Source organism: Thermobia domestica, chromosome 7, assembly GCF_964235325.1.
Source record: "Thermobia domestica chromosome 7, izTheDome1.hap1.1, whole genome shotgun sequence".
Lineage (NCBI taxonomy): Eukaryota > Metazoa > Arthropoda > Insecta > Zygentoma > Lepismatidae > Thermobia > Thermobia domestica.
Window position 1 is genome coordinate 149,133,553 of NC_137460.1, and position 26,460 is coordinate 149,160,012.

The 26,460-nt window shown below is 34.6% G+C and overlaps 1 protein-coding gene across 5 annotated transcripts in view; it reads left to right on the forward strand.

Moving 5' to 3' along the window:
• The window catches only part of LOC145690481 (beta-1,3-galactosyltransferase 5-like), a 283,017-nt gene extending 259,430 nt beyond the window's left edge, over positions 1–23,587 (forward strand). For all 5 annotated transcript variants that reach the window (XM_081765399.1, XM_081765400.1, XM_081765398.1 and 2 more), the window contains one exon: positions 9,970–23,587. In XM_081765399.1, the coding sequence (XP_081621525.1) occupies positions 10,091–11,215 (1,125 nt within the window). In that variant the 5' untranslated portion in view covers positions 9,970–10,090 and the 3' untranslated portion in view covers positions 11,216–23,587. The remainder of the gene's footprint in view (positions 1–9,969) is intronic.
• The last annotated feature ends 2,873 nt before the right edge of the window (positions 23,588–26,460 follow it).

A 26,460-nucleotide genomic window follows, 5' to 3' on the forward strand; every position in this document is an offset into this window, starting at 1 on the left:
TTAAATAAGTATAGAACTACTTCTTGGTTCGACAGAAGAATAAGAACTCAGATGAAATTTGTTCGTGAGAATCCTGAATCGCGGTGGCTCAGTAATAGAGAGCGTTTACCTCTGGTGTGTGGAGTCCCGGGTTCAAACCCTGTTCCCGCCAAGTGACCTTTGTGGTGGACAAACACCGTGTGCGTGGGTTTCCTCCCACTTTCTTCATTCTACCATTTCATTCATTTCTCATAATCAGTCTCTCCTTTAGCCTAGCCGGCTTAACCGTGGGACATAAAACTCAAAAATTTCATTTCATTTCATTTCAAGTCTGTTACAATATTGAGCTACATTTTATGTGTAAGCATAAAATAAACGTCAAGTCATATATTCATATTTTATCTTTTGAAGGTCATGTGTATCATTTCGGGCAGAGGCAAGGAAAATTCAAAATGGCACACTTTTTAAATTTTGTGAAAAGTTACATTCCATTTTATGCTGATCCTAACAATTCAGGTTTCTGTGATAAAATTATAGGGCATTATAAGTCAGCCTCATAAATAGATTGTTGAAACTTTACATAAACGTTAGCGACTGCAAGATCCTTTAGTCACGGGTTCGATTTTTGAGTTGATTTTTAGCGTCCCTTTCACCAGCGAGGCTATATGAGACGTGAAGTCAAGGACTGCTACAGGATTTTTTCCAAGGAAGGCATTAGTCCGATTCGGGAGGGGGGGGGCAAAAGACTGATGCCTAAGACCAGTCGCAAATATAAACATTTTGACACATCTGTGGACATAATAAGTCATATACAACGGTTATGTATGCCCATACCCTTATTAGCAACAGTAAACAAGGATAGTATTTAACCTACGACAGTATATGAATCAATAAATTAGAGCTTGACATGTACTTCCAAGAAGTGAACACCCTTCGAAAATCCAGGGTAGACAATTACCCCTTCTTGTCATCCGCTGCGAGCGACCATACATGAATTTAGAGCTTAATGTGGAATTCGAACCACATGAGCTCTCGCAGGAAATTGAACCCGGGCCTCCTGCGCCAAAGTCGTGAATGTCATTCATATAGCTCAGAGATAGCATGGGTCAATAAAAACTTGACCCACGACTCACTAACATCCACTCTGACCCAGATCCACCATGACCTACTCGTAAAATATTCAATTTTTCGCAAAAATTCGGACCCCAATCCCCTCTTAGGATATGTATTATAATTTGAAAGCGATATAACAGCAGTTGAGATTAGGGCCTAATTATAGACTACCAAAGGTTTTTTTCATTTGCTTTGACATTTGGCCGTGGTGATCACGCACACATAGTTACATTTAATTTTTTATACAGTAATTAATATATTTCAAGTGGTTCAGAAGTATATTTTTCCCAGTAGTCAGCTCCTCAAAAACGCACAGGCTTTCTAGAAAGTCAAGTAGTAAGCCCCATTATTGTTACGACAATTACAAATATCACTATCCAAAAGTGCCTGAAGCTCTTTTTTTCACTTGGATAAACTTATCTGAGGTAAGTAAATAGAAATAAATGAAAAAGGAAGAGATGGAGGTTTGAAAGTAAAACGTAGACAAATTCACTAGTGTTCAGAAGTTACTGTCTACAATGCACTGTGTTGGTGGGTTAGAATGGGTTATGGTGGGTTGATAGGTCAGAGTAGATGGTGGGTCACGTCCTGTTGATCCACGACCCACTAACCCACTCCATCTCTGATATAGCTACTAGGAGCTCGTAGCGGGTTCGAATCTCGTTCAGGACGTGGATGTTGCTCGTTTACCATTCATTTCTCACAGTATCCTTTAATGCATATTGCATTATCATAATACGTATAACAACAATAACAATAATAATAATATAGAAGAATAAGAAAAATTGAAATTACCTATACAAGGATGAGAGTTAGTAGGGGGTTTCTCGGTTATTATACACGTGCATTTTAAAAATCTAAAACTCTGCATTAACATACTATTCTAATCTACCCTACTACTATCATCCTACTTTATGTATTACTGTACTATTCTATCCTTCTTTACCTTACCCTATTCCACTTCACTCTCCTTAATGGGATGCGGCAACAAGTCCTTCGTGCAAGCTAACGATATTTTCTTTTATTATTATTAACACACAACGTAACATTAATTAATTAATTAATTTCTGTTCGAAGTATGAGGTATCTTTCCATACCAAGAGGAAGAAATGGAATTAAAAATGTTGCATGTATCCACTAGATTATCTTGTTCTCAAGAGCATCATTATTATTTCAAAATGACTACCATTGTAAGGTCGTAGCAAGTGAATGAACACAGTGCAAAGCCACTCGGTACGTTCAACAAAAGGGCGTACTCGCACCAACACGCAAAAGGTTTTCCGTGTAGAAAAGAACAGTTTTAGGTATACGTACAATGAAATATTTCTTTCAAGTTTTATCTCATTATACTTTTAGTCTAGTTAGTTAATTCCAGTCTCTACGCCGTTGCTATAATGGTATTGAGTCTACACTGTTGTTTCAGTTTCACAGTTTTTCCATTTCATAAGTTCACCAGACTATCAATGCTGAAAAGAGCAATTATATAGGTATGTTAAAGTCTTACTGCCAAGATATTAGTTCAGGTTCATGTTTTCTTTGTGTGTGTCCTGGGTTCGATCCAGTGGAGTCACTGTAGTTTGTGTTGATCCATTTTGTTATTTATACTGGTATATAGGAATTTAGAGAGATCAACATTATGTTGTAGTAATCAAATTTAGGAACATTATAACCAGTTGGAGAGTTACGTATATTAAGATGTGTATAAAGCATAAACAACGATAGAAACCGGTAAGTTCAACACAAATTACAAATCTGGTGTATCGCCAGGAAGACTTAGTATGCTCTTTCCTGTATTTTTTCTTTCGCATGATTTTTTTTTTTTTTTTTTTTTTTTTTTTTTTTTTTTTTTTTTTTAATAGTTGGATTGGAGTTCAGGTCGCTTTCAGAAATGACGCTATGTAAAACGTGAACCTATAGCTTAATGTGAAATCCAAACCACGTTAGTTTCCATCGCGAATTGAGTCTCCTGCGCCAAAGGCGCGTACGTTAACTATATAACCACGACAGAGCTCTTGTTTTGCATGAAGTACTGCTGCTTTATAAGTATTTTTGTTCAGCAATCAAGAGATTGCAGGTCCAAACCCGAGATCGATCACTCTTCCTAAAGTTCTCTTTAAAAAAAAAAAAAATCCCAACTCCTCCACTAGGCTTAAGAGAGGACGGTGTCTTTAAATCAGTGATGGCAAACTTTTTTAGGAGAGTGTCAAAATAAAGAGAGAATTTTGAGGCGGGCCAGGATGATTTATTAAAAATAATAATGCACTTCAAAATTCTTGTAATATCAAGTCCTATTAAGGATTGAAGATTTCTCATCTGGTTTGAACACAGATTCTCATAAGTTACATTAAATGCTCCTCTGTCAGTCTTTTTGTAATGCAACTCTTTCCAAGTTACTCCATTTTTATTATTATTATTATTTGTTAAATTAGAATCATATCGTGGGTCGGATAGAATCTTTCAGGGGGGATCAAATCTGATCTGCAGGCCATTGTTTGCCCATCGCTACTTTTAAATTTAGGCCTCTTTAGATACACAGAAGGCCATATTGCAATTGGAGTTCGGTTGGACTCATGCTCAAAGCATTGAGACTCGCGTTCCTTTGGTGCTAAGAACACCGATAAGCCAAATACAGAACTATATCTAATAACAATCATAACTACAGCTATAAGAACATCAAAGATACGTATAAGAAAATATATACTTCCTTTCTGAAAATTTTGTACCAGTTAGATATACTACATAAATTGAGATATCGTATTATTAACAGAATTATATTAGTTATATTAACTATATTAAAGTTTTTGAAGGTAGTTATTATTATTTACATATTTTTTTTTTTGTTTTGTTTTTGTAATTTCTTAAGAGATTTAGAAGGAACTTATGCTGGACAATTTATAGCTTTCATTTTTTTTTTTTTTTATTTCAAAGTAATTTACAATACTACAATACAATATATTTTCACAGCGCACAGTTCTAGTATGAGCGTGGATCTTTTTTTCCACTTCTCATATCTGTGCGAGTCCTTCCTTTACTGGCACAAGTAAAGGACAGGGAGAGACTAAAAGGGAGTGAATTGCTATAGGCAAATGTATAAATGTAGTATCTCAATATGCAGAATCTCAGGGGGAGTTTGTGGCAAGCTTGGATAAGTATAGATGATACCAAATGCAAATATTTTTTTCTTGTAATTCCATATCCGAGTACGTCTCATTATGGGTCTACAAGCCTTCAAAGTTGCAGCCTGCAATAGATTGTCATTCAGATTAAATCAAAGCGCCTGAAATATCCACCAACCCGCTATACGTAGCTCCTGTACTGGTTGCCGTTCACAACGATATCAGCTTAGTTGCAATATTAAACTCTTAGGGCCGAAACGACGCCTGAAATGTGGAATAGAAAAATAAAGACATTAAAAAAAAATGAATGAGAACCAGTAAATCTACACAAAATTTGAAATTGACCAGCGAAAACGGCACGTTTGTAGCGCTTGTGGTTTTTCGAGATCTCATTGTCGAAAGCATTGGCCACAAACGTATAAAGTTTTTTTTTTTTTTTTTTTTTTTTTTTTTTTTTTTTTTTTTTTAAGAATTTTAATATATCTAATATATTAAAACGCTAGGTTTATATGTTTTTGGTCAAGAAAAGTGTATATGTTTGTGGCCAATCCTTTCGACAATGAGATCTCGAAAACCACGAGTGCTACAGACGTGTCGTTTTCGCTGGTCGATTTCAAATTTTGTGTAGATGTGCCAGTTCTCATTCAAATTTTTCAAAAAGCTTGGCTTTATTTTTCTGTTCCACATTTCAGGCATGATTTTAACCCTATTAGCTTAAATACTAGCTGAACCTGCGCTCTCTACACAGCGCATCATTCACATATGAGCATGAATCTCCTTGTTATTCCTCACATCTGTACATGTCCCTTTACAGACACAAGTGAAAGACGTCTCGATAAAAATTGTCAAGAGATACCATAAAGGGGAAATTCTGCCAATTACTTTTTCAATATCTCGCACCGTTTGCAAGATTTGAGCCTACTTGCGGTTGGAGTTTTTAATTCATGTATGATCAGTGTTTTCTTTCTTCTTGCATGCAGTATGTAACAAGCAAATACATAGCATACACAATTAATTATAATGTCAGTGATATATGGTGTTCATTGGGCAAAACACTCCAAACAATAAAGATTTAACTTACTGTTAGGGTGAAGAAATGGTTATCCTTCGTTTTTCAATATAATTTGCCTATGAAACAAACTCCCGAGAGGTATGCAACCCTTGTATACAATTATGTGGTGTTGGAATGTATAATGTGTAGGATATGATGCTTTAGTTTTTTGTTTTTAATTTCAACAATTCCAGTGTACCCGTAAAAATGTAATAAAGAAATAATGACCATGTTTTTTTTTAATATTCAATTAAAACTAGACAATCTACACAAAATTTGCAATCAATCAGTAAAAACGCCATCTTTAGGAGCTTGTAGTTTCCGAGATCTCATTGTCGAAAAGATTGGCCACAAATATATAAACGCTCACAAACGTATAGTTTAAAAGAGCTCCAAAGATGGCAGCACAATTCATTTGCATTTATTTTGGAAAAGGTTTATCTACCTATTAAAATGCTACCACGGCTATATAAACGCGTGAACTTCAACGTCTAATTTTGAATTTCAATCCTTTGATTTACGGTTACTTGTGAGTTCATGTTAACAAAAACAATATTTTAGAGTATGTGTACTTTAAAGAGATTATTTAAATACAACTTTTAAAAAAAAATAAAGTTTATTTTAAAACTATTGTTCAAAGCCTTTATATTTTAATAAGCCTTCTCTAAAATAAATGCATGTGAATTGTGCTTCCATCTTCCGAGTTCTTTTAAACTATATGTTTGTGGACGTTTATGTTTATGTCATATTCTTTCGACAATGAGATCACGAAAACTACAGGCTCTAGAAAGATGACGTTTTCACTGATCGATTACAAATTTTGCGTAGATTGTCCAGTCCTAATTGAATATTTAAAAAACATGGTTATTATTTCTTTATTACATGTTTACGGTGCACTGGAAGTGTTGAAATTAAAAAAAAAAAAAAAAACCTAAAGCATCATGTCCTACGCATTATACATTCCAACACCACATAGTTGCATATAGGGGTTGTATATGTCTCAGGCTTTATGTTTCATGGACAAATAATAATGAAAAAGGAAGGATAACCATTTCTCCAGTCTAAGATGAATCTTTATTTTCGGAGTGTTTTGCTTAATGAACACCATATTTCACAACATTATAGTTAATTGTGTACTTAATATATTTGCTTATTACATACTGCATGCAAGAAGAAAGAAAACACTGATTACACATGAATTAGAAACTCCAACCGGAAGTAGTGGCCCCGGTTAGCGTAGTCGCTACGCTATCGCCTTCGGTGCGAGCTGTCCCGTTGGGGGCATTCGGTCGAAAAAGTATAAAAAGCTTTTTCAGGCCAGCCATCCTGAATGAAGTTTTCCTCATTCACACCAGGCAAATGCCGGGATGGTACCTAACTTATAGGTCGCAGGCCACTTGCTTCCTTCCCCAATCCTTTTTTCCTTCCCTTTCCCCGGATAATGTGCTTGCTCGCCGAGGGACGTCATCCCTCATACGTGACTAGTTAACATGGCTACAGATGCCGAAAACCCAGAAGTTGAAATCCTAATCCTAATCCAACCGGAAGTAGGCTCGAATCTTGCAAACAGTGTGAGATATTGAAAAAATAATCAAAAAAATCTCCCCTTTATGATACCCCTTGCCGATTTTTATCAAGACATCCTTGTGTCTACAAAGGGACATGTACATATGCTGTGAGGAATGACAAGGAGATTCATGCTCATATGTGAATGATGCGCTGTGTAGAGAACGCAGGTTCAGCTAGTTAAAATACAAAGGCTTTGAACAATAATTTTAAAAAAATAAACTCTATATGAAAATAGGTCTATTTAAATAATTTATTTAAAGTACACATAGTTTAAAATATTTAATTCTGTTAAACGTGAAATCACAAATAACCGTAAATCAAAGGTTTGAAATCAAAGTTGGAGCTCAGGCGCTTCTGTTGCAAGTGTAGCATCTTAATAGATAGATTTTCAGTAGGACGTTGATAACCTTGTGAAAGGCAACCAGTAAAGAAGTTACGTATAGCGGGTTGATGGACATTTCAGGCGGTTTGCTTTTGTTTGATAAAACCTACTGCAAGCTTGCAACTTTGAAGGCTTGTGGACCCACAATGAGGCGTATTCGGATATGGAATTATAAGAAAAAAATATTTGCATTTGGTATAATCTATCACTTATCCAAGTTTGCCACAAACTCAGCCCAACATTCTATATATTAAAATACTACATTTATATGTTTGTCTATAGCATTTCACTCCCTTTGAGAGACTTCCTGTCGTTTACTTGTGTCCGTATAGGAACTTGCACAGACATAATGAGAAGTGGGAAGAAGATTCAAGCTCATATTAGAACTGTGCGCGCTGTGTAAATAGCGGAGGTTCAGATAATGATTGATTTTTCAAGGTTCGTTTACAATTCCGATAAATAACGTAAGATAATACCAAAATCTCCAAAGTAACTCTTTTGTTTCAAAAGGATTTTTAATTTTACTCATTTTTAAAGCCCTCCAAAGATGTTAAATGAATAGACATTATCTTTTGAAATAATATTGTTCTCCTTTTATTATGCTGTAAATCTTTGAGAAGAAACTCTAGACATACGTTTCTTTTGGTAATGTATATGAATGCATTATTTAATTTCACGTAGACAATTAATTACGTCCAGCAGTCTAGCCTGTAAATATATTGGATGAAAATTTAGTCAATTTGTATACAAATATTCCAGTTTAATAGTGTCTGTCTGGATTTTTTATTAAATAATTTTTCTTCAAACTGTTACGCCACATCATCGCTTGTACTTCTTCAAATTTTTACGCCTTGGACTTCACAAATATGAGGTTTTATTGAATCGTTGGATGAGATCCTGGGTAGTATAGGGATTCCTCGCGTGAATCTCAAAGAATAATTTTCTGAAGAAAAGATATGATCTTTCCGTTTTTGTCTTTACAATATCTAGGAGAAAAAAAAATATTTTAAAACATTACAAAAATGAGAGAATTTATGTTTGTAAACGAAATTTGCCAGCCGCTATTTCAGTCTCTAAGATGTTTGCAGTATTAAAATAAGAACAATACAACGTCATTTGTGAACGATCTGGTCCGTGGACTACTATTGTTGCTGCTGCCATCTCTGATTAGTTCGGCGAACTACTTGCATACCGTAAATGTTGCGATAGGGAAGTTAGTCTTATTCCTATAGCCTACATGAAAAATGAAATGTTCTCTTGCAGATTCATTATAAATGGGCTTTAATTAATGTGGTTTATGATTTTCTTGATTTATATATTGCTTCAAATGATATAATTAAGGACGAGAGTAGCACCGTGCCGTGTCTTTAACAGTTATAGTTTATAAGATTTAAAGGCACCATTTAAAAGCTACACACTAAAATTACAATAATCATCGATTTTGGCTATTGTAAAGCGTTGAATGTTTTACTCATTAAAATATGACAGTTTTCTCGTTATTTTTTCCAGTTTTTGTTTGTGTGAATTGAATATTAATATTTGCTTACTGTTATACAGGGTGTTTCAAAACAACACCGACAACGTTTGGGAGGGCATTCCTGACGCCAAGATAAGACAAAAAGTATAGATCAACCTGGGTGCAACAATTTTTTTAGAGGTTGTTGGCGAGTACTTCAAATTATATGCTCGTAGCCAAGCTGCCTCTACAAAAATTGTTGCGTAAGTACCTTAGGAATCTAAAATATGGATTTTTGAATAGGGCATATATTAGTTCCTAAGTGAAGTCTTGACCCGACTACGGTAGGTCGCAAAGTATTGGAGCTATGTGCCTTTAAAGTTCATTTTTTCATGTTTTCAGCAGCCTATAACTCCGAAAGGAAGCATTTGTGCACCCAAATTGGTCTATACTTTTTGTCTTATCTTGGCGTCAGGAATCACCTCCCAAACGTTGTCGTTGTTGTTTTGAAACACCCTGTATAAATCAGTGTTTTTCAAACTATGGCCCACGAGGTCTGCTCGAGGTCTTCTTATATTGAACATTAATACATAAAAAGCAGGAAGAACAAAATTCAAATGTATTGCATAACTCATACTGTAATTCATAAATGTGCAACAGCCGGTCCTGGCCCACTGAAGCCTTTCATCCGCTCCTTCCTGACCCATTCTTGAAAATTTATTTCTTACGTTATCACTTGAACAGATTTTTTTTTTTTTTTTTTTTTTTTAATTGACATCCACTTTGAAATTACCCTTCGCGTTGGAACATCAAATGTACCAACGAACACTGAGACTAGTTCAGAACATGTGTCAAGTTTCCACTAAAATAGTCAATAAATAGATTTTCTGTGCTCTTTTTTGCTTTTTAAAAGTAAGTAAACATTTCAGTTATAACAGTTCTTGTGTTCCTGTGATGTTAGTATACGATGAAGGAGTTTATCCATTGACTATGACTTTTCAGTTCTTGTGAATATGTTATACATTGCCCCATATGGCCCACGACACCAGTAATCCTCTGTGATTGGCCCACCTGCTCTCCCAACTTGCACATGCTTGATATAATTGAATCTCAAACCGGTATAGATTATACAGTTTAATAAGGTAAAGATTATGCAAATCCTCCTAGTTTTCATAAAGGTATTATTATAAAATATTCTTGATATCTTGGTCCCTACTTGATAGAAGTTGGAAAAAACGGTGATAAATGTTCATATTATCCAAATGCAGTCAAGTAATAAATTTCTTCTCTTGTTTCTTTGCAGCCGTCTGGTGAAGGAGTGCCATGTCTCATCTTACATCCCACTCTCGGACACGGCCCTTATTCTAGCTTTAACCAAGCGGCGACTCGCCCGTGCGTACACATGTGTGGGTCGCCGAATTGTGATGGTTGAGCCGTGGCGACTATCTTCTGGGCAGACCCAGCGCATCCATTTGGCCGTTGTGTTTGTCATTATCTGCAGTTTCTGCCTTCTGTGGTCATCTGTCTGTCCACCTCCAGTGGAGCCTATGATCAACTACATCCTCCTCACGAGCAATGTGTCCTCTGCCTCCTCCGTGTCTCCAGCCTATAGTCTTCAAGAGTCTGACTTCAACAGCCTTATTGACTTAGATAATTTCACATTTCTTACGAACAATTTTCCGTGCAACGAAAGTAGTAGTAGTAATAATAATAATAAACAAAGTTCTGTGCTGCTGTTAGTGCTGGTCCACTCAGCGCCCATGAACTTTGACAAACGCCAAACTATTAGACACTCTTGGGGTTCACAACGACTGTCCTCCGATATCAAAGTTCTTTTCCTCATTGGACAAGTAACCTCACCTGTTCTTCAGTTACATCTTGACGATGAAAACGAAAAGTATCGTGATCTTGTACAGGGTAATTTTCTCGACAATTACCGAAATATGACCTATAAACACGTTATGGGATTAAAATGGGTCACATACTTCTGCCATCGAGCTCGCTATGTTCTCAAATGTGATGATGATGTATTTGTAAATACACCAAGACTCCTCGAGTTTTTCGCTAATCAACTATCTATTTATGGCGCCAGACGACTTATGTTGTGTAGTAGGTTCTCATTTGCTTACGTGAAACGTTCTTACCGATCAAAGTGGCGAGTTTCATTCAATGAATATCCGGACAAACTTTATCCGCCATATTGTGCTGGTTGGGGTGTGGTCTATTCTCCTGATATAATTTACTTGCTGTATCAAGAAGCTCAGAAGACTCCGTATTTTTGGATCGACGATGTCCACGTGACGGGAACTTTAGCTACAAAAGCAAATGTGAACCACACTGATTTGGACTCATCATTAGTTATAAATATTGAGAAAGCGAACAAGATTTTAAGAACTTTCAATGAAAACGACGACTTCGATAATAACTTTCTATTCGGTGCACCAGACTTTCCGACAAATACTATTCAAAAGTTGTGGAACTTGGTTATGGCAAAAGAACAAATAATGCAACAACGACGTTACGAACAGCGTATTATCGACCATTTGTAGTAGTGGTTAGTCTACTATTCTGTTACTTAAAGCTTTTGTTACTGTACTTAAAAAGAGAGTTCAGGTACTTCATATACTATTAACAGGCTAGTACTTTTTTTATATGTATATTTCGACATTGCTTGTCAGAGTTAATTTTCTTTCTTCCAATGTCGAGTTTTTGTACTGAACTGCTGCAGAAGTAAGCGTGTATGTTAATTTACTTCTGTAGTTTTGGCTGTGATATTTATCGCGTAGTAGAGAATTCCACTGTTATTGTAACGATAAGTGCCTTTCTATATGATGTATTTGAGAGAAAATATAATGTCAGTATTTTTATCCAATCTTATTAGTTGCTGAACATCAAAAATAATTCTGTCATTATAATAATGAAATGGAGCATTATTTTGTGAAAGTAGAATAAAGTATTGTTAAAACATTTCTGTTACATTGTTGCACTGTTTTGGTAATGGTTACTTGTGGGCAAGCGGATATCAAAGTTATTGGTTAAATTTTCACCGTATTTTCAAATTGTTTAACTATTACAGTAATTAAAAGATAATAATAATAGGGGATGACAGGAATATGTGGCAGTTTTAACTAGTAATATTTGCACCACTGCTTCAAACAATTTGCGTTGTTCTAGTCCTATTCTTGTAGTTTTTGTCATGGAACATTGGCTGTTTGTATGCTTTTATTACGCAGTAGTACAGTATAGTGTCAGTTACGATTATTGTGAAAAAGTTAATGACTGTTTAGTCGACCCAACACTATTCCACAGTTGGTATTGAAGTTCCGAGAAGATTATTCCAAACGTAACATTGTCAATAATCAACTAGAAGTAGTTATGATTCTAACTTCATCTAGTTGAAAATGTACTTCGTTTAAGGAAAATGTCCATGTGACGTTTTTCAACAAATCAAGCAATGCTTGAGTTATATTATTTGTCTTTATTTTAGTGTCTTAACCATCGAGTTTTTTTTTTTTTAATAATAATAATAATAATAAATGGAGGAAATATAGGTCGTTAAGCAGGGATGTATGTGAGAATTTATTTCGAGGTGGTTCAAATTCAACATCAGGATAAATTATACTAAAATTTATAAAATCGCCCTTAAAATTGGATTAAATTAAGAGAAAAGTCGTGATTTCGTGGCGTGCAGACCCCAAGGCCTGCCTGTGTATATCCTTGATAAAAGTCAGGATAACAGATTCAGAGGAACGGTAGCCTATGTCTTTAAAATCAACCTTCGTGTATTATGGATAATTTAGTCAAGACCTGAGCGGTATTTTCCTTTCTGTACAAACAGATCTAAAACTACGTGAGAGTTCAAATCGCATACAGAACTATCTTCTTAAAGTTCCGATACCCAGAGAATGATACTGTTACCTGATGATGCATAAAATCGATTAATCGCCATTTGGATAGGCTTAACATACTTTGTTGGAACATACAACTTCAGTATAGCAATGCCATTGCACAAAAGCCAATGTTCTATGATGGAACTAAACTACAAGAAAGCGGCTGTTACATACGCGTATACAGGAAGCGTTATCATGTCATGCCCATCACTGTATTAAAGTTTCACAATGTATTTTATTATTATTATTATTATTATTACGGTACCTACAAACACTATAAACTGTCATCAAAAATAGCACACATTTTCAAAAGGTTGCCCTTTTTGAATTATCTTAAAATCAATGATGGCAAAATGTGTCCGAAACGTAAGACATTATAGTTGATTTATTATTCAACTATAAATAGCTCCTTGAAAACATGTGCTTTTTTAGAACTTTAAAAAAAAAAAAAAAAAAAAAAAAACACTAACAAGCTAGATTCTAAACTTGAATATTATCTTTTAATGTTCGGAACAGTTGAAAATTTGAAAATTGCTGTAAAAAGTTCAACCAATCTCATTAAATATTCCATATATTTCTAAGAAGTTAACCCAACTTTTTAACTGCTATTGAGTATATAGATAGTCATCTTTTCCGACAAATAGATTTAACAGAGTTTATTAAGGTTGTTGTCATAATACATGTACAAAGTACTTAATATTCTATTTTACGAGGTACTTCCTTCGCAGCGTCTTAGGAGATCTTGTTATAATACTTTTCTATATTAAATTAGTTAACTATTGTTATAGATTTAAAAGAACATATTGTAACAAAAAGTACTTACTATTGATTGGAATACTACTGAATAAAGGTGTTCCATCACTTTATATAATGTAACTGTATTGCGCGTTGTGATGAATTCATACCTACTACGTTTTGAATTGTAGATATTTAATTTCGAATACCCCCCCCCCCGCCCCACAATTTTACCAATATAATTATATCATCTTTTTAAATAGTTTTAAGAGTTTAAATATTGATTAGGTATATTAGGTTGTGAAAGCCTTGTCAGACTACTAAAATCAAATGGCTTATTTCATGCAATTTGTTATATCAAATGCAGCAAATTTTATACATAGGCCTATAATGGAGAACAGTGTATATGTATGTTGTAATATGTAATTAGGAACTTTTGCTGGAAATAAGTTAAAGTTCAGGGTTTATTTTATTTCTTCTTCTAATTCCTTGCTTTTAAAAAAAAGTGTAATAAATACACTATGTGAGCAAAAGTATTCAAACACTCACCTCAAATTTCAGTCGGAAATCTGTTTCTGTTTATGGGTCTGTCTTACGTAGTATCTTCTAATATGGGCCCATCCTTTGCATTTGACAGTTTCCCTTTCGCAAACATATTTCCGATCAAGTGGCGAGAGGTTTTTTGAAAAATGACAGTCCATTCTTCGCGGAGTGAAGGCAGGTATCGTCGTGAATCTTTGTAGTGTGGTGTTCAGAAACATCCCGTGTTCAATTGAATTCACGCGAGGGGGATGAGCAGACTAATCCATCACCAGTATGTTGCTATTGTGAAACTACTATCTCACAAACGGCCAAATATAAACAAGTATCTTCATGTTGATATTCAAAATCCTTACCCTTGAACTAGTCTTAGTTCTCTTAGATGGTAGGCAGCAAATTAGCGATAAAAATTGATTGTAACCATTTGTCGTAACATCACCATGCAGAACAACAAGAGATATGAACTCACCTCCTTACGAGAAACAGGGCCAACACTTCAACTCCACCTACAAATTCTACTGTTGGTTACTATACAGATAACTCGATCCCATTTATCCATCGAAATGCCACATTGTAATCGTAAATCGTTACTACAAACATTTTTATCTATGTTTAGATTCAATAGTGTCGCTACACATACCACATGAGGTTACTCGTAACATTTATGAGTTTGATGTTTGGTTTGTGAATACTACTCGACCATTGAAACAAAGTTTCTGCACCTATCACTGAACACCCATGATGCTGGGAGTAAATCCTGATAAGCTCTGGTATTCGTTGGTGGCCATGACAATAGGTAGTTGCTGGTTTCTCAAAACTACTCTCTTTGATGTTCAAGCTTCTTTGGAGATCAAAATGTGAAGTCAGTCTGGTCAATGTTGCGTTGTAGAATCGCGTTTCCATTTTACTATGACGCCGGAAACAGCTGACCTGGGTGTGTTCAGAATATCTGCAATGACTTTGTTACACCTGTGGCGTCTGATACTGGGTGAGCTCCACAAAATGACTCACTCTTTTCTAGCGCTCTCTCATTACGACTTCAGACACTATCCTTGTTTTCCATGCGGTTTTGATATCATTATCTAGAACAGCGAAAAACTCTGCTCGCGAGTGGTATCTTGATACTTTTGCTCATACAGTATATATAATTATAATAAAACTAAACATATTTTTATAAATTCATGAATATTAAAATAACTATGTTGAAGAACGAACCAAAAACTATAGCATCTGATTTATACGGTTCTGCTTTATTTCAACAAAAATTCCTCATATTGATCAAAGTACTAATTTCCAATATGGCTTATTTCAGTGGGCAGTTCTTTATTTGGAAGTACAGTTACTATTGAATCAATCTTCTTATAGTGTATTTTTGTAGTACAGAAAACAAAAGTGCTGAGACTTTGTCAGCAATATTTTATAGAGAAATGTGGCTGAAAAATTTGGCATGAAGCATTAAACCACTTTTTTTCTATATAAAGTATTGTAGTTGTTCAATGCAAGTCGTAAATCATGAAATTTTATTTGTTGAAATATTTTACTTGGTTAATTTTTTCAGTTGAATCTTACATTGAATTGATCGTTAGTGTTGGTTTATTTTTCATGCATTTTTCTTATAACAGTTGAATGCGTGGTATTTGTAAACTTAACATTATATCATACACATGTTTTATGTCTTCGTAAAATTATTTGTATACTTTTCATTGGTTACTATGGTGTGGAATTTCCCGTGGGGCATATCTTCGATCATGCTTAACTTAGTATTCTGGATGTACCACTTTCACCTCTTTGTATATTGGATGTTCCCCCGAAAGGAGTATGCTGAAATAATCACTGCTGAGTGCTGAGAAGTCTTTAGCTTTCTTAAGAAAACCACAAGTCAGTTTTGTGATTGATTTATTCCACGTATTATCACTTGAATTCGTTGCATTTTCCTTCGGTTCTGCAGTTTTGTTTAATCCCTTTTAAAAAATTTGGGTGTCAAACTATGCATAATGGAGTCAATTTGTCCGTTGTAAAACATTGCTCTTTTGAGGGGATGCATTATCATGATGGCAGGGAGCTTTTCGGGACAATTTCCCACGACGTTGTTTTCAACTCTAGCTGAAGTCTATCTAGTAATGATACATAGTAAGTCTGGTCATGTTTTTGTTGTAGATGATAATCAACAAAGATCACCTCATCCTGATTCAGAAAACACCAGTAGAAACCGTTGACTGGACGTTTGCGCGTGAAGCTTCTCTGATCTTGGTAAACCACGCTGTTGCCGTCCTTTTGATTGTTCTTTTGTCTCTGGATCATACAAATAGATCCATATTTCATTCTCCATGACCAAACTTGCAACAAAATTAGTGGCATCCTGCTCAAAACGTCTCTGTAGGCGAAAGCATCCTTACATATTTCTGGCCTGTATGCAAACATTTGGGCACCCACTTGGCGGAAAGCTTCCTTATGTTAAGATAATTACGAATAATGACAATAACGCATTCACGGAGATGCTTAGATTTTCTGCTATCATGTCAGCAGAAATGCGTCGGTCTGAGAGAATTATTTGATACACCTTTTCAATTGTTTCGGGCACAATCTCTTATGGAGAGTCTCCCAGGACGGGACTGATCTTTAGTGCCAGGATATCCTGCTCTGAATTTGACGACCCAACTCTTAACAGTGGTATATCACGGAGCATGGACCCCTATTATTTGTAGCATCTCGTCATAGATGGTCTTTGCGGACTTCCTTTGCAGGAAGAGGAAATTGCTGAAACGAAAGCAATCATCATAATTGAACTTCCACTTGCTGACCCGGCCATATTCATTCCTCACTTGCAACAAAAATAGATCTATTAGTTTCAGTGCTTTGATTTTGGGTCACACACACACAGAAACGTGTAGCTTTCAAACAAAACAATTCATTAAAATCAAAACATGGAAGGAGGCAAAGCTAAATACTTCCCAGCACTCCCTCGTATTGTTTTAGTAATTCAAGAGCAATATTTGAAAAGTGAATCATTGAAAATCATTTGAGAGGAAACAAGTCAGTATTGATGAAGGGGGAGTAGAGTTGCAGAATGTGAATCTAAGGTTGTGAAGTAAGTAGTACAAGTAAATGACAACTATTTCTGTTTACGTTTCTTCAATTTGCTTTTACATACTAGTCTAAATATGTTTTAAGTGCAAAGTGGAGAATAAGGGCAAATGATGATAATTATACACTAGATATAATGTGTTCCTATGTTTACGCTTATACAGGCCATAAAAAACGATAGATTGGACATGTGAATATCAGTGGCGGTTATCTCATGTATGTACGGTAAGCATTGCATACCCAAAGGTTAAACCCACACATAACATTATTATATCCTTATTTTTTCTTTCTTTCTGTTGTTTCCTTTTCTTTTTTTGTATTCCAACTGATTTACTTTCTTTCCTTGAAGTTGGAACTGAATAGTTGTTGCGAGTTCCTCATACAATCACTAGAGAACAGCATAATAGCATAGGCCTGTCCTCAAGTGTCATTCTTTAGTACTGTTTGTGGGTCTGGAAGCAATTCTTCGCACTACTTAACCTGCCGAAAGTTAAAACAGAAAGATTGTGAAAAAGTGTTAAATCCTCGTGTCATCATTGTAGAAAATTTGTACTAAAACTACTCAAATATATATAAATTGTATTGACATGTGCCTGTTTGATTGCGATATTCAGTTGCTAGTGTAGTGATATTGCAATGTGTGGGAGGGAACTATGCAATAGGGGTTTCTGATTATTGCAGCGGAAGCAAGAAGCAAGTGAACTAGAGACAAAAGTTGGGATCCAGAGGTAATTGTGACTGCATAATTTCTTATCTTAGGCGATCTCATTTTGTTTCTCGAACATGCAAATTGTTCTTCTTGACATTAAATGGATTAGCAACTTTGTTTCTAAGTCCACAAAGAGGAGTTACATATATTGGCTACTGAAATTTGGAGGCGGCTGCCCAAAGTGTCTGCTACGCGCTAGAACTATAATTCTCGTTTAGTTAGTACTCTATCAGAGTATCGCAATGACTTTATTCTATTATTTTTTAAAAATGGCAGATCCAGGTGAAACATGAGATCAATAAGCGTTAATGGCTGACCGTGGGAATTTAGTTTCACTAAAAGAAACATTAAATGTTACATTGAAGATACTTTCAAGCATTTTCCTTCTAAATGATGTGATGTTTGCCATCTTGCGAAAGAGATCCTATGACATTGCTTATCGTATTTTTAAAAATGTGAATAATTGGAAGAATATTAGTAGACAGTACAGAAAGCAAAATATGTATGAAAGCCAGAGAGGAAGAGGTTAAGATTACATTATGATCTTGATATAAACATAAAGGATGTCTCATAAACACCAGTTCGAAAGGCCAAGACAGACTTAAAATTTCAGCACTAATCTTTATTGAAAGAGATCTACTTTCGGAGCTACGGGAAAACCCAAAACTTCTTTGAGCAGGTCATTAATTATTTTGGCAAGAAAGCCAGAAGAATTGAGGCTCACTTCAAGTTCTCTAGTTTCAGGCAACTTTTTAACGTATTATTATCAGTAATAATAATAATAATAATAATGTACTATTGGTTAAGTAATATTAAGAGTAGTGTAATAGCAGAAGTCAGTATTTTAGTTGTTATTCATAGCAGCGGTTTTAATTCAAATATTAAATATTTTTAAAGTTTTACAGAAAATAGACGACAATCTTCATTGGATTGCTTACCCGAAGTAAAAATTCACCACACACCACCAGTGAATATAAACCTAGTGGGGGAAGAAAACGTTTACGTGACTATTATCCAACATAATTTTGAAGAACAGTACTTCCTTCCTAGCTTCGGCCTTTGAATGTATTCATGGTAGAAGCTTTACGTCCTTTTTGGTGATCCCCAACCCGGTACCAGATTAGGGGAAACCGGGGCTATTTGAGTATAGTAAGAGTAAAAATTTCTTATTATATTAAAACATGTTAAAGAATAGAGAGCCTGTTAAATCATGGAAATAAAGAAAACTAATTTAAATAAAATGGCAGAATACGAGACTAGTAAATATCATGGGGCTATTTGGGTTTCTTAGGGGGCTATATATTACATCATAGGAAAATAAGTAGAGCAATTATGTAGGAAAGTGTGTTAAAGAATAAACTAAATCTCCTTCAGCGTCGTAATAATACAAAGATATTTTTCTTATCTCTTATGTAATATCTTACACGTATAGGTTCATCTTCGAGTGTCAAAAATAACTCTTGACATAATAACATAAAAAGAAACTTCTGATAGTTTCACGTTTTTTACATTAATTTCCAGTAAATAAAAAGAATACACATTAACAATGAAAACTTTAGTTCAAATGTAATTTTTAGAATTAAAAAAAATGAATTGACAATAAGATTTGCTAAAAATCATTTTAACTAGTAGTTTTACCAATCAAAATTAAATGTAAAATACGAGAAAAATCAAAACTTGTGCTAGAGAAAGCTAAGTGAATTAGAATTATTTTTCTCACTACTTTCTCAAATTTCTGAAGTATGAGACAGATGAAAGTTATCGAGAAATGTGGACTTATGGGCTCTTGCTGCATACAAATGGATTTCGCCCGTAAGCTCCAACACATATCTCTCGGTGCCATTGTTTACAATGTTGGCAGCGAATCCATTCCCACTTTGCTCACTGATTCTTCAGAGTAATATTTCACCTTACAGAATCCGCATGGCACATTGTTTTCGGATTCATTCTAATCATTATCATTATCACGTGCAACGTAGGTAACACTTGAAATCACAGGTCTGTTTATTTTTGTTTTGATGGTTTTCATCTTCGAGCCAGCTTTGCTAGGTCCCTCCATTGACAACTTCCGTTTAATGGGAAGCTGTTGAACATTTTAGGAAGAATAAGTAGGTGTATAGTTTGTTATTTCCTTCTGGATATACGTTCGACATTTTTTGTAGGAGTACGAAAATTTGAAAGAACGTTGATAGCATGATGATGTTGCTGATGTACATTTTTCAGATTCTAATACTGAGCTTGAAGAGGGAATTTCTGCTGTTGTTTTAACTCCTGCTGTTGAACTTAAACCTATTATGTCCAGTAAGGCGAGACTTATATTGCCGAATCTTTTGCTTGCAGATTCAGTTATGTTGAATAAACTGTCGGGAAGAAATTATCTTCAGTAATGGCATTCGCGTTGTATGGATGCATGCTTGTACAGCTGAATCCCTGTAAGCATATGATGGAACTGCTACTATATCCCATGTGTTCTTAAATATATTTCCAAAACTGGCTTTCGTATTTCAATTTTCACTTGAGCTTCCGGACTCGGATGGGTTGGTGTTATGAAAATACTTCTAGCTTCTTGGTGGTAAAAGATCTTCATGTATTTAAATATTGCTCTATCCAGTGGTCGTAAAGTATCCAAAAGCAGCAGATAAACGATACACACATAACCTTGCCTTTGCTAACAAATTTACAACTGAACGCAGATTCAGTGTACTGGTGCTCATATTAAATGCACAGCAACTTTTTTCTTAAGCTTGACTCAAATAACCTCGTCCTCACGTATACACAAACAAGGTTGTGCTAACATAATTCTAGCTTTGTAATCATGTAAATTTAAATAAGAATAAAATCTGACCAAAGCAAACATTTCAATGTTAGTTTCGGCAATATACCGTTGCCTTCATCATAAATAATCTAATATCTGATGAAGACAATGATAATGACTGAAATGTCCGTTCTTTACATCTGGAGAATAGGCTTGTAAAAAAAGTATTTGAACCCTTCTTCCCCGCTAGAATACGCACTTCAATGAAAAGTATAATGATAGCAATCCAACTGTCCTCTTGCCCAGTGTCAGTTTCAGCCACATAATCCTATTTCTGTTTATTTCTATACTTCCTCACAACTACGTATTCTTTACATAATTATCTTACTGTTGTTTACATTCTTTTGCTAAATGTTGGAGTGGTAGGGTCTCCATCTCAAGACCAGAATAACACGTCTATAATATGAATAGTACCGTATGAAAATAATGTGCCCCTCCGAATACAAAGTATGGCCCCCCGTAACATTTTTTTCTGAAAGAAACACTAATTGCTTGTTTCTTCTAAAATGGAGGTCTTTCGGTACACTTAATTGGTTGAAGCTAAGCGTAAGTAACTGTTTTGTTGTATTTTCGTCTGCTGATAACTTAAGAAAAAAATAATTATGAAACGTCTTTAGCTACCTAATCTAGTTCAAATGTTACTGTGTCGAAAAAGTCGAAGCCTTTTGCTCCTAAAATAGAGACATTGCTGACTTAAAAAGGCTGTTGGTTGAATCTTGGAAATAAGTTTGATATATTTCATACTATAAAAATTGAAGGTAATCTTTTGTGACGTAAAACATGTCATCAATGCTGTAATATTTTCCATTGTACACGCTTTAACAGATTTAAATCTTTTTTTTAAACTACTCGCTGAGCAAAACAATAAGTTTATTGTAAAAATAAATAAATAAATAAATTTATTACCGTGTAACAGTTTCGCCAACTATCCACTTTGGCCTCATCAGACACTATAAATCATAGTCACAATCTAATAATGACACTGAAGAGCCATAATATCTGATAAAGTCAATGTAAATAGTTGGCGAAACTGTTACGCGGTAATATATATATATATTATAATATTTTACAATAAACATTGTTTTTCTCATCGAGTAGTTTAAATCATATTCATCATTGCTGTATAAAATAGCATTTACAGGAATGTTATTGTTAAGGAGTGCATTTGCTAATCGATTGTAACATGTTAACATTTTGATGATTCACTGCTCAATAAATTAGGGACTTACTGAAAATATCGTTTTAAAAATTATCATGGTTCTGTGCAGGTCATGATGGCAAGTGTATGGTTGAAAGCTTTGGTGTTGAAAGAAAAATCAGTTGAAACCCTATAGAAAATAAACTAGCAATTAAAAATGTGTATACAAATGAGTATAAGTATTCACATTTTAATGGAAGTGGTATACAGAGGTTGTATTGGAGGTAAGAAGCATTAAGTTAGTTTAAAAGCAGATATTGTTTATTCAGGGAAACATGTCAGGAAAACTTGGAAATGGGCACCTTTGGTTTAAGTAGTTTGTAAATATTAAAATATTTTTTTTTTAAATAAATTTCTCTATTCAAAGATATATATACAAACTCGTGAGTACCGTTAGAGCTCTACAAGCGGGAATTCCAGTGAACGCAGGGTCTGTGAGTGGAAAGTGAAGTTTATATAAAATGGACATCTCGGGATCAGTGCAGAGTTACGGCCTGTTGTGAAGTACACGTTCAACTGGTTGATGCATGGCCAGCTCATTGACTTCTCATGTCATAATTTCTGGTATTCTAGACCAAAGTTATTTCTTAATTTAAATAGCTCCCAACCCAACTACAAATTAAGTAATCTGTTATACCGGAAAATTATATATATTAAATTATTTTTAAAAATTACTGTAAAATTCATGCAACAGTCCTGTCTCAAATACACTATAAGTAATGACTGAAACAAAAAGAATTAATTAGGAATTTTGAACAATCACTTTAAAATAAAAACTGTTTTATATGTTAATCATTTCTTATCATTATCTGTTATTGTTTTCATACTGAAAATTAAATCTACCGTTGTTTTGCTTGTTGTGATCAAAGTAAGGTGAGGGGATTGGAAGAAAATTTCATTCTTCGGGTATACCTTCTTTATCTTCCTGTTATTAACTTAGGAATCAGTAATGTAAACCGTTGCCTTATTTTTCTCGGTGTAGGTGCGTACTGTGTTTGTGTCCTCCAGTTGAATGTATAGGTACACGTCCTTGCATTATCTGTGACATGTCATTGTACAGATATCAGTTTAATTTGTAAGAGCCATTGTAATATCTTTGTAGTTTATATTTTTGTGATTACCCTAACTCAAAAATAGTAAATTCATGCTGAAGTATTTGATAAAAAATAATTGTTATATAACTTTACGATAACCATAATAGCAAGATAGGACGTGAATTAATTATAATTGAGCAGTGGTTGAATTGGAAACAAGTTACTACCTCTATGCTGAATCCATTTTGAAAAAGGAAAACTAGCAAAATTTAATTAGGGGTTTGTGTAAATACTGTTTATTAAAACGTACTTTATTGAGTTAACTTAGTACAGTATCAACTATAAACAAGTGTACACTTGGGCATTACTGAAATATTTATGCTTATGATAAATTCGTACAGATGGTTGTTTTTTTGGCATCTTAATTTATTACCGGTATACTATACCGGTCCAATTTGACCACTGTAATTGATAGAACTGCAGTCACATGTCAGAATTACCTTTAATCTCACAGAATTAGTCTTGTACTTCGCACTAATATTGCTCTTAAGTGTAGGTATTAATTGTACAGTTATCAACAAAACAAAATAGTATATTTTATATACAGACATATAAAAGCTCGATTTTCTTTTGTTACTGACTGTACACTATGGAAAGTTGCGAATTATATTTTAAACCATTGAATCAATTGTTAAAGAAAGATATTATTTCAATTATATCATAAATAACTTACCTGGAATGTACGAAAAATGTTAATAAAAAGTTAAAGGGTGCCAAACTATTGTATACAAAAATGTTATCATGTGAACGCTTTTTCAAACCTTATATACATGAACATGTTCATAAAACGAACGCAATGATGAAAGTTGACGTCTGTATCAAAACCCTTCTAATAAAAGATATATATTTAAAAATATATTTGCTGTTCTTTGTTTATAAAATCCCTAATTTTCTTTTACAACTAGCACTATAAAGTTTCTTCAGATTATGTTGGACAATAATTCTTCTGATTTACGTTAATCCTTTCAGAGCTGGTTTTCTTTTAATCGTTAAGAACTATTACTTCTGTATTTAAGAGAATCAAGAAGGAAATCCGTAGACGGCAATTTAACCTGTTACTAGTACAATCTGCTATCCATCTAAGGTACTAAATGTTTCCAACCATTCCAATACATGTCAATTGGAATGAACATAGAAAAGTGTTAAGAGATAAAAAAAAAACTCTTATTCTTAATCATTAAAAAAAATAACTGAAATTGATATTATCAACCATCGAAATGTAGATTCATGTAAAAAAAAAAAAAAAAAAAAAAAGAGCAATGTGCTCCTGAAGGATGAAGCTTTCCGCCGATATGTATTTTATGAATGTACCCCCAATGGGGAAGGAATGCCATCCCCAAAATCTTGATGCAAAAACCAAAAAAACGTAACTGCCCTCCCTCGTCCGCCGTGGTACCCCCACATACATAAAATACATGTCGACGAAAGGCGTCGTCCTTCAGAAATACAAAGATACCAAAAATTATCTTCGTAGCTTAATTTGGGTCTGATTTATTGAGGTTTAGATTGAGTCACATTAAGGGGCGAACAGGATGTGACTCTCAGCATCAGACGGCTCAATCACCGTAAATCTGTAACGATGCATTTCCTGACATATGGTCATATGAACTTTTTTGCTTGTGTACCCATAAGGAATCCATCCCTGAAATATTGCAGTACCGTTTTCTTACGCCCTGTACACGGAGCAAACCTTTGAAAATAGCTCCAGGAAAACTCGAATTGCATACTTCCCTGACAGTGGTACATGAACTAGCAAGGGAAAAGAATCACTCAGTCATAAAATAGTCGAATGGTAAACTCTGTGGAAAATACAAAGATGATAAAAGCCGAAGAGCAGTGGTTCGAATACGCTCGACGACATGCAAAAATTTGAGTAAAATTATGGAAAAATAAAATTATGAGTTGGTAGTATGTCAGAAAAAGAAGAGTCTACACCAGAAAGCAACTACAACAAGAGTACTAAGAGTACTTTCTAAGTTGTATTGCTCTAAAGTGAAATGAGCGAGGCCATGCCAACGTACTGTAGATTGAGTTATCTGTCGAACGAAAAACATGCTCAATCATAAAGTGTCTGCGCAGAGATGGAGTGGGTCAAGTGGGTCAAGTTTTCTGAGTGGGTCGTGGGTCAACAGCATGTGACCCACTGCGAACCACCACCCACCATGACCCACTGCGACCCACCGACTCAGTATGATCTACCTACCCTCTCTGCTTACTGCATTGTAGACAGTATCTTCTGAAGACTGGTAAATTTGTCTCCGTTTTACTTTCAAGACCTTCATTTCCCTTCCTTTTCCACTTGTTTCTGTCTACTTACCTGAGGTGAGTATATCTAACCAAGTGAAAAAAGAACTTCAGGACTTTTGGATATTGATATTTTTAATTGTAATAATAGCAATAGCACTTAAACTAATATTTGGCTTTCGAGATCTGTGAGTTTTTAGAGGAGCTAACTACTGGAAAAAATACATTTTGAATAACTATAATATATAAATTATTATATAAAAAAATTGAATGTAACTATGTGTGCCTGATCATCATGGTCAAATTGCAAAGTGAAAATGAAATTACTTTTGGTATATAGTTAGGCCTTAATCCAAACTGGGATGTTATATTGCTTTCATTATAATGCATAATATCCTAAATAGATAGAGAGGATCCGAATTTTTGCGAAAAAAATTAGTATCTCGCAAACCATTAAACTTACGAAGATTAAATTTATAAACAAATAAGAAATCATCAGTTTATCAGGCTTTAATTGATCATTTATTCACAAGATTCCCTATCGAAGGCGCGGTAGATGAAGTTTCTGTTCTCCATGAGTCGACATTGCCAACTGACATGGTCGATATGGAAAAGATGTATGGTGATAGAGAGATTATACGTACTTCTTGCTGAGTATTTCAAAACTAAGAAAAATCGTTATCAGACTTAAGTCTAACAAGCAGATTGTCGATGAGAAGTTGCAGAAATCGGGTAGAAGTATTATCAATTTCCACGACAGAGTGCGAACGGGGGATTTCCCCTTATGAATTTACAGATGACTGATATTAGAAATAGACTAAGTGCTCAAACATTGTCTAACTTGTTATTCATCAATGTTAATGGCCCACAGCTAGACAAGCTCAAAGTACACGAGCTAGTTATTTCTTGGCTGAAGTATGGACACCATTCCGCTGCGGATGATTTAGCACGAAAAAGTTACCAACAGGAAATAAACCCGATTTCAGATTTGTTTTAAGGTGGAAAATTACGAGTTATAGAAAATGTATACTTGTATTAGTAATGGCTTATTTGTGTTATTCAATTTTGTACCTATTTTTTAGTAAGTCTCTTCTATGCTTCAGGTAAACTACTTTGAATAAATATTCATAATAATTCCAATTATGCATATTTGTAATTTAACATGCAACTCTATCCATCACGACTCTGGAGCTCACTAAAGAAATAATAAACACTTCTGACCAGAGTATATACACTTGTTTATTAAAAACTAAATTCCAGTGTAACAGTTTCAACAACGTAACGTTGTCTTCATCAGACACCAACTCTCAGAAGAGTTGGTATCTGATGAAGACAACGTTACGTTGTTGAAACTGTTACACTGGAATTTAGTTTTTAATAAACAAGTGTATATACTCTGGTCAGAAGTGTTTATTATTTCTTTTGTAATTTAAATTTAACGTGGGGTTTTAGTGATTACACAAATTACAATTATGAGCATACTTT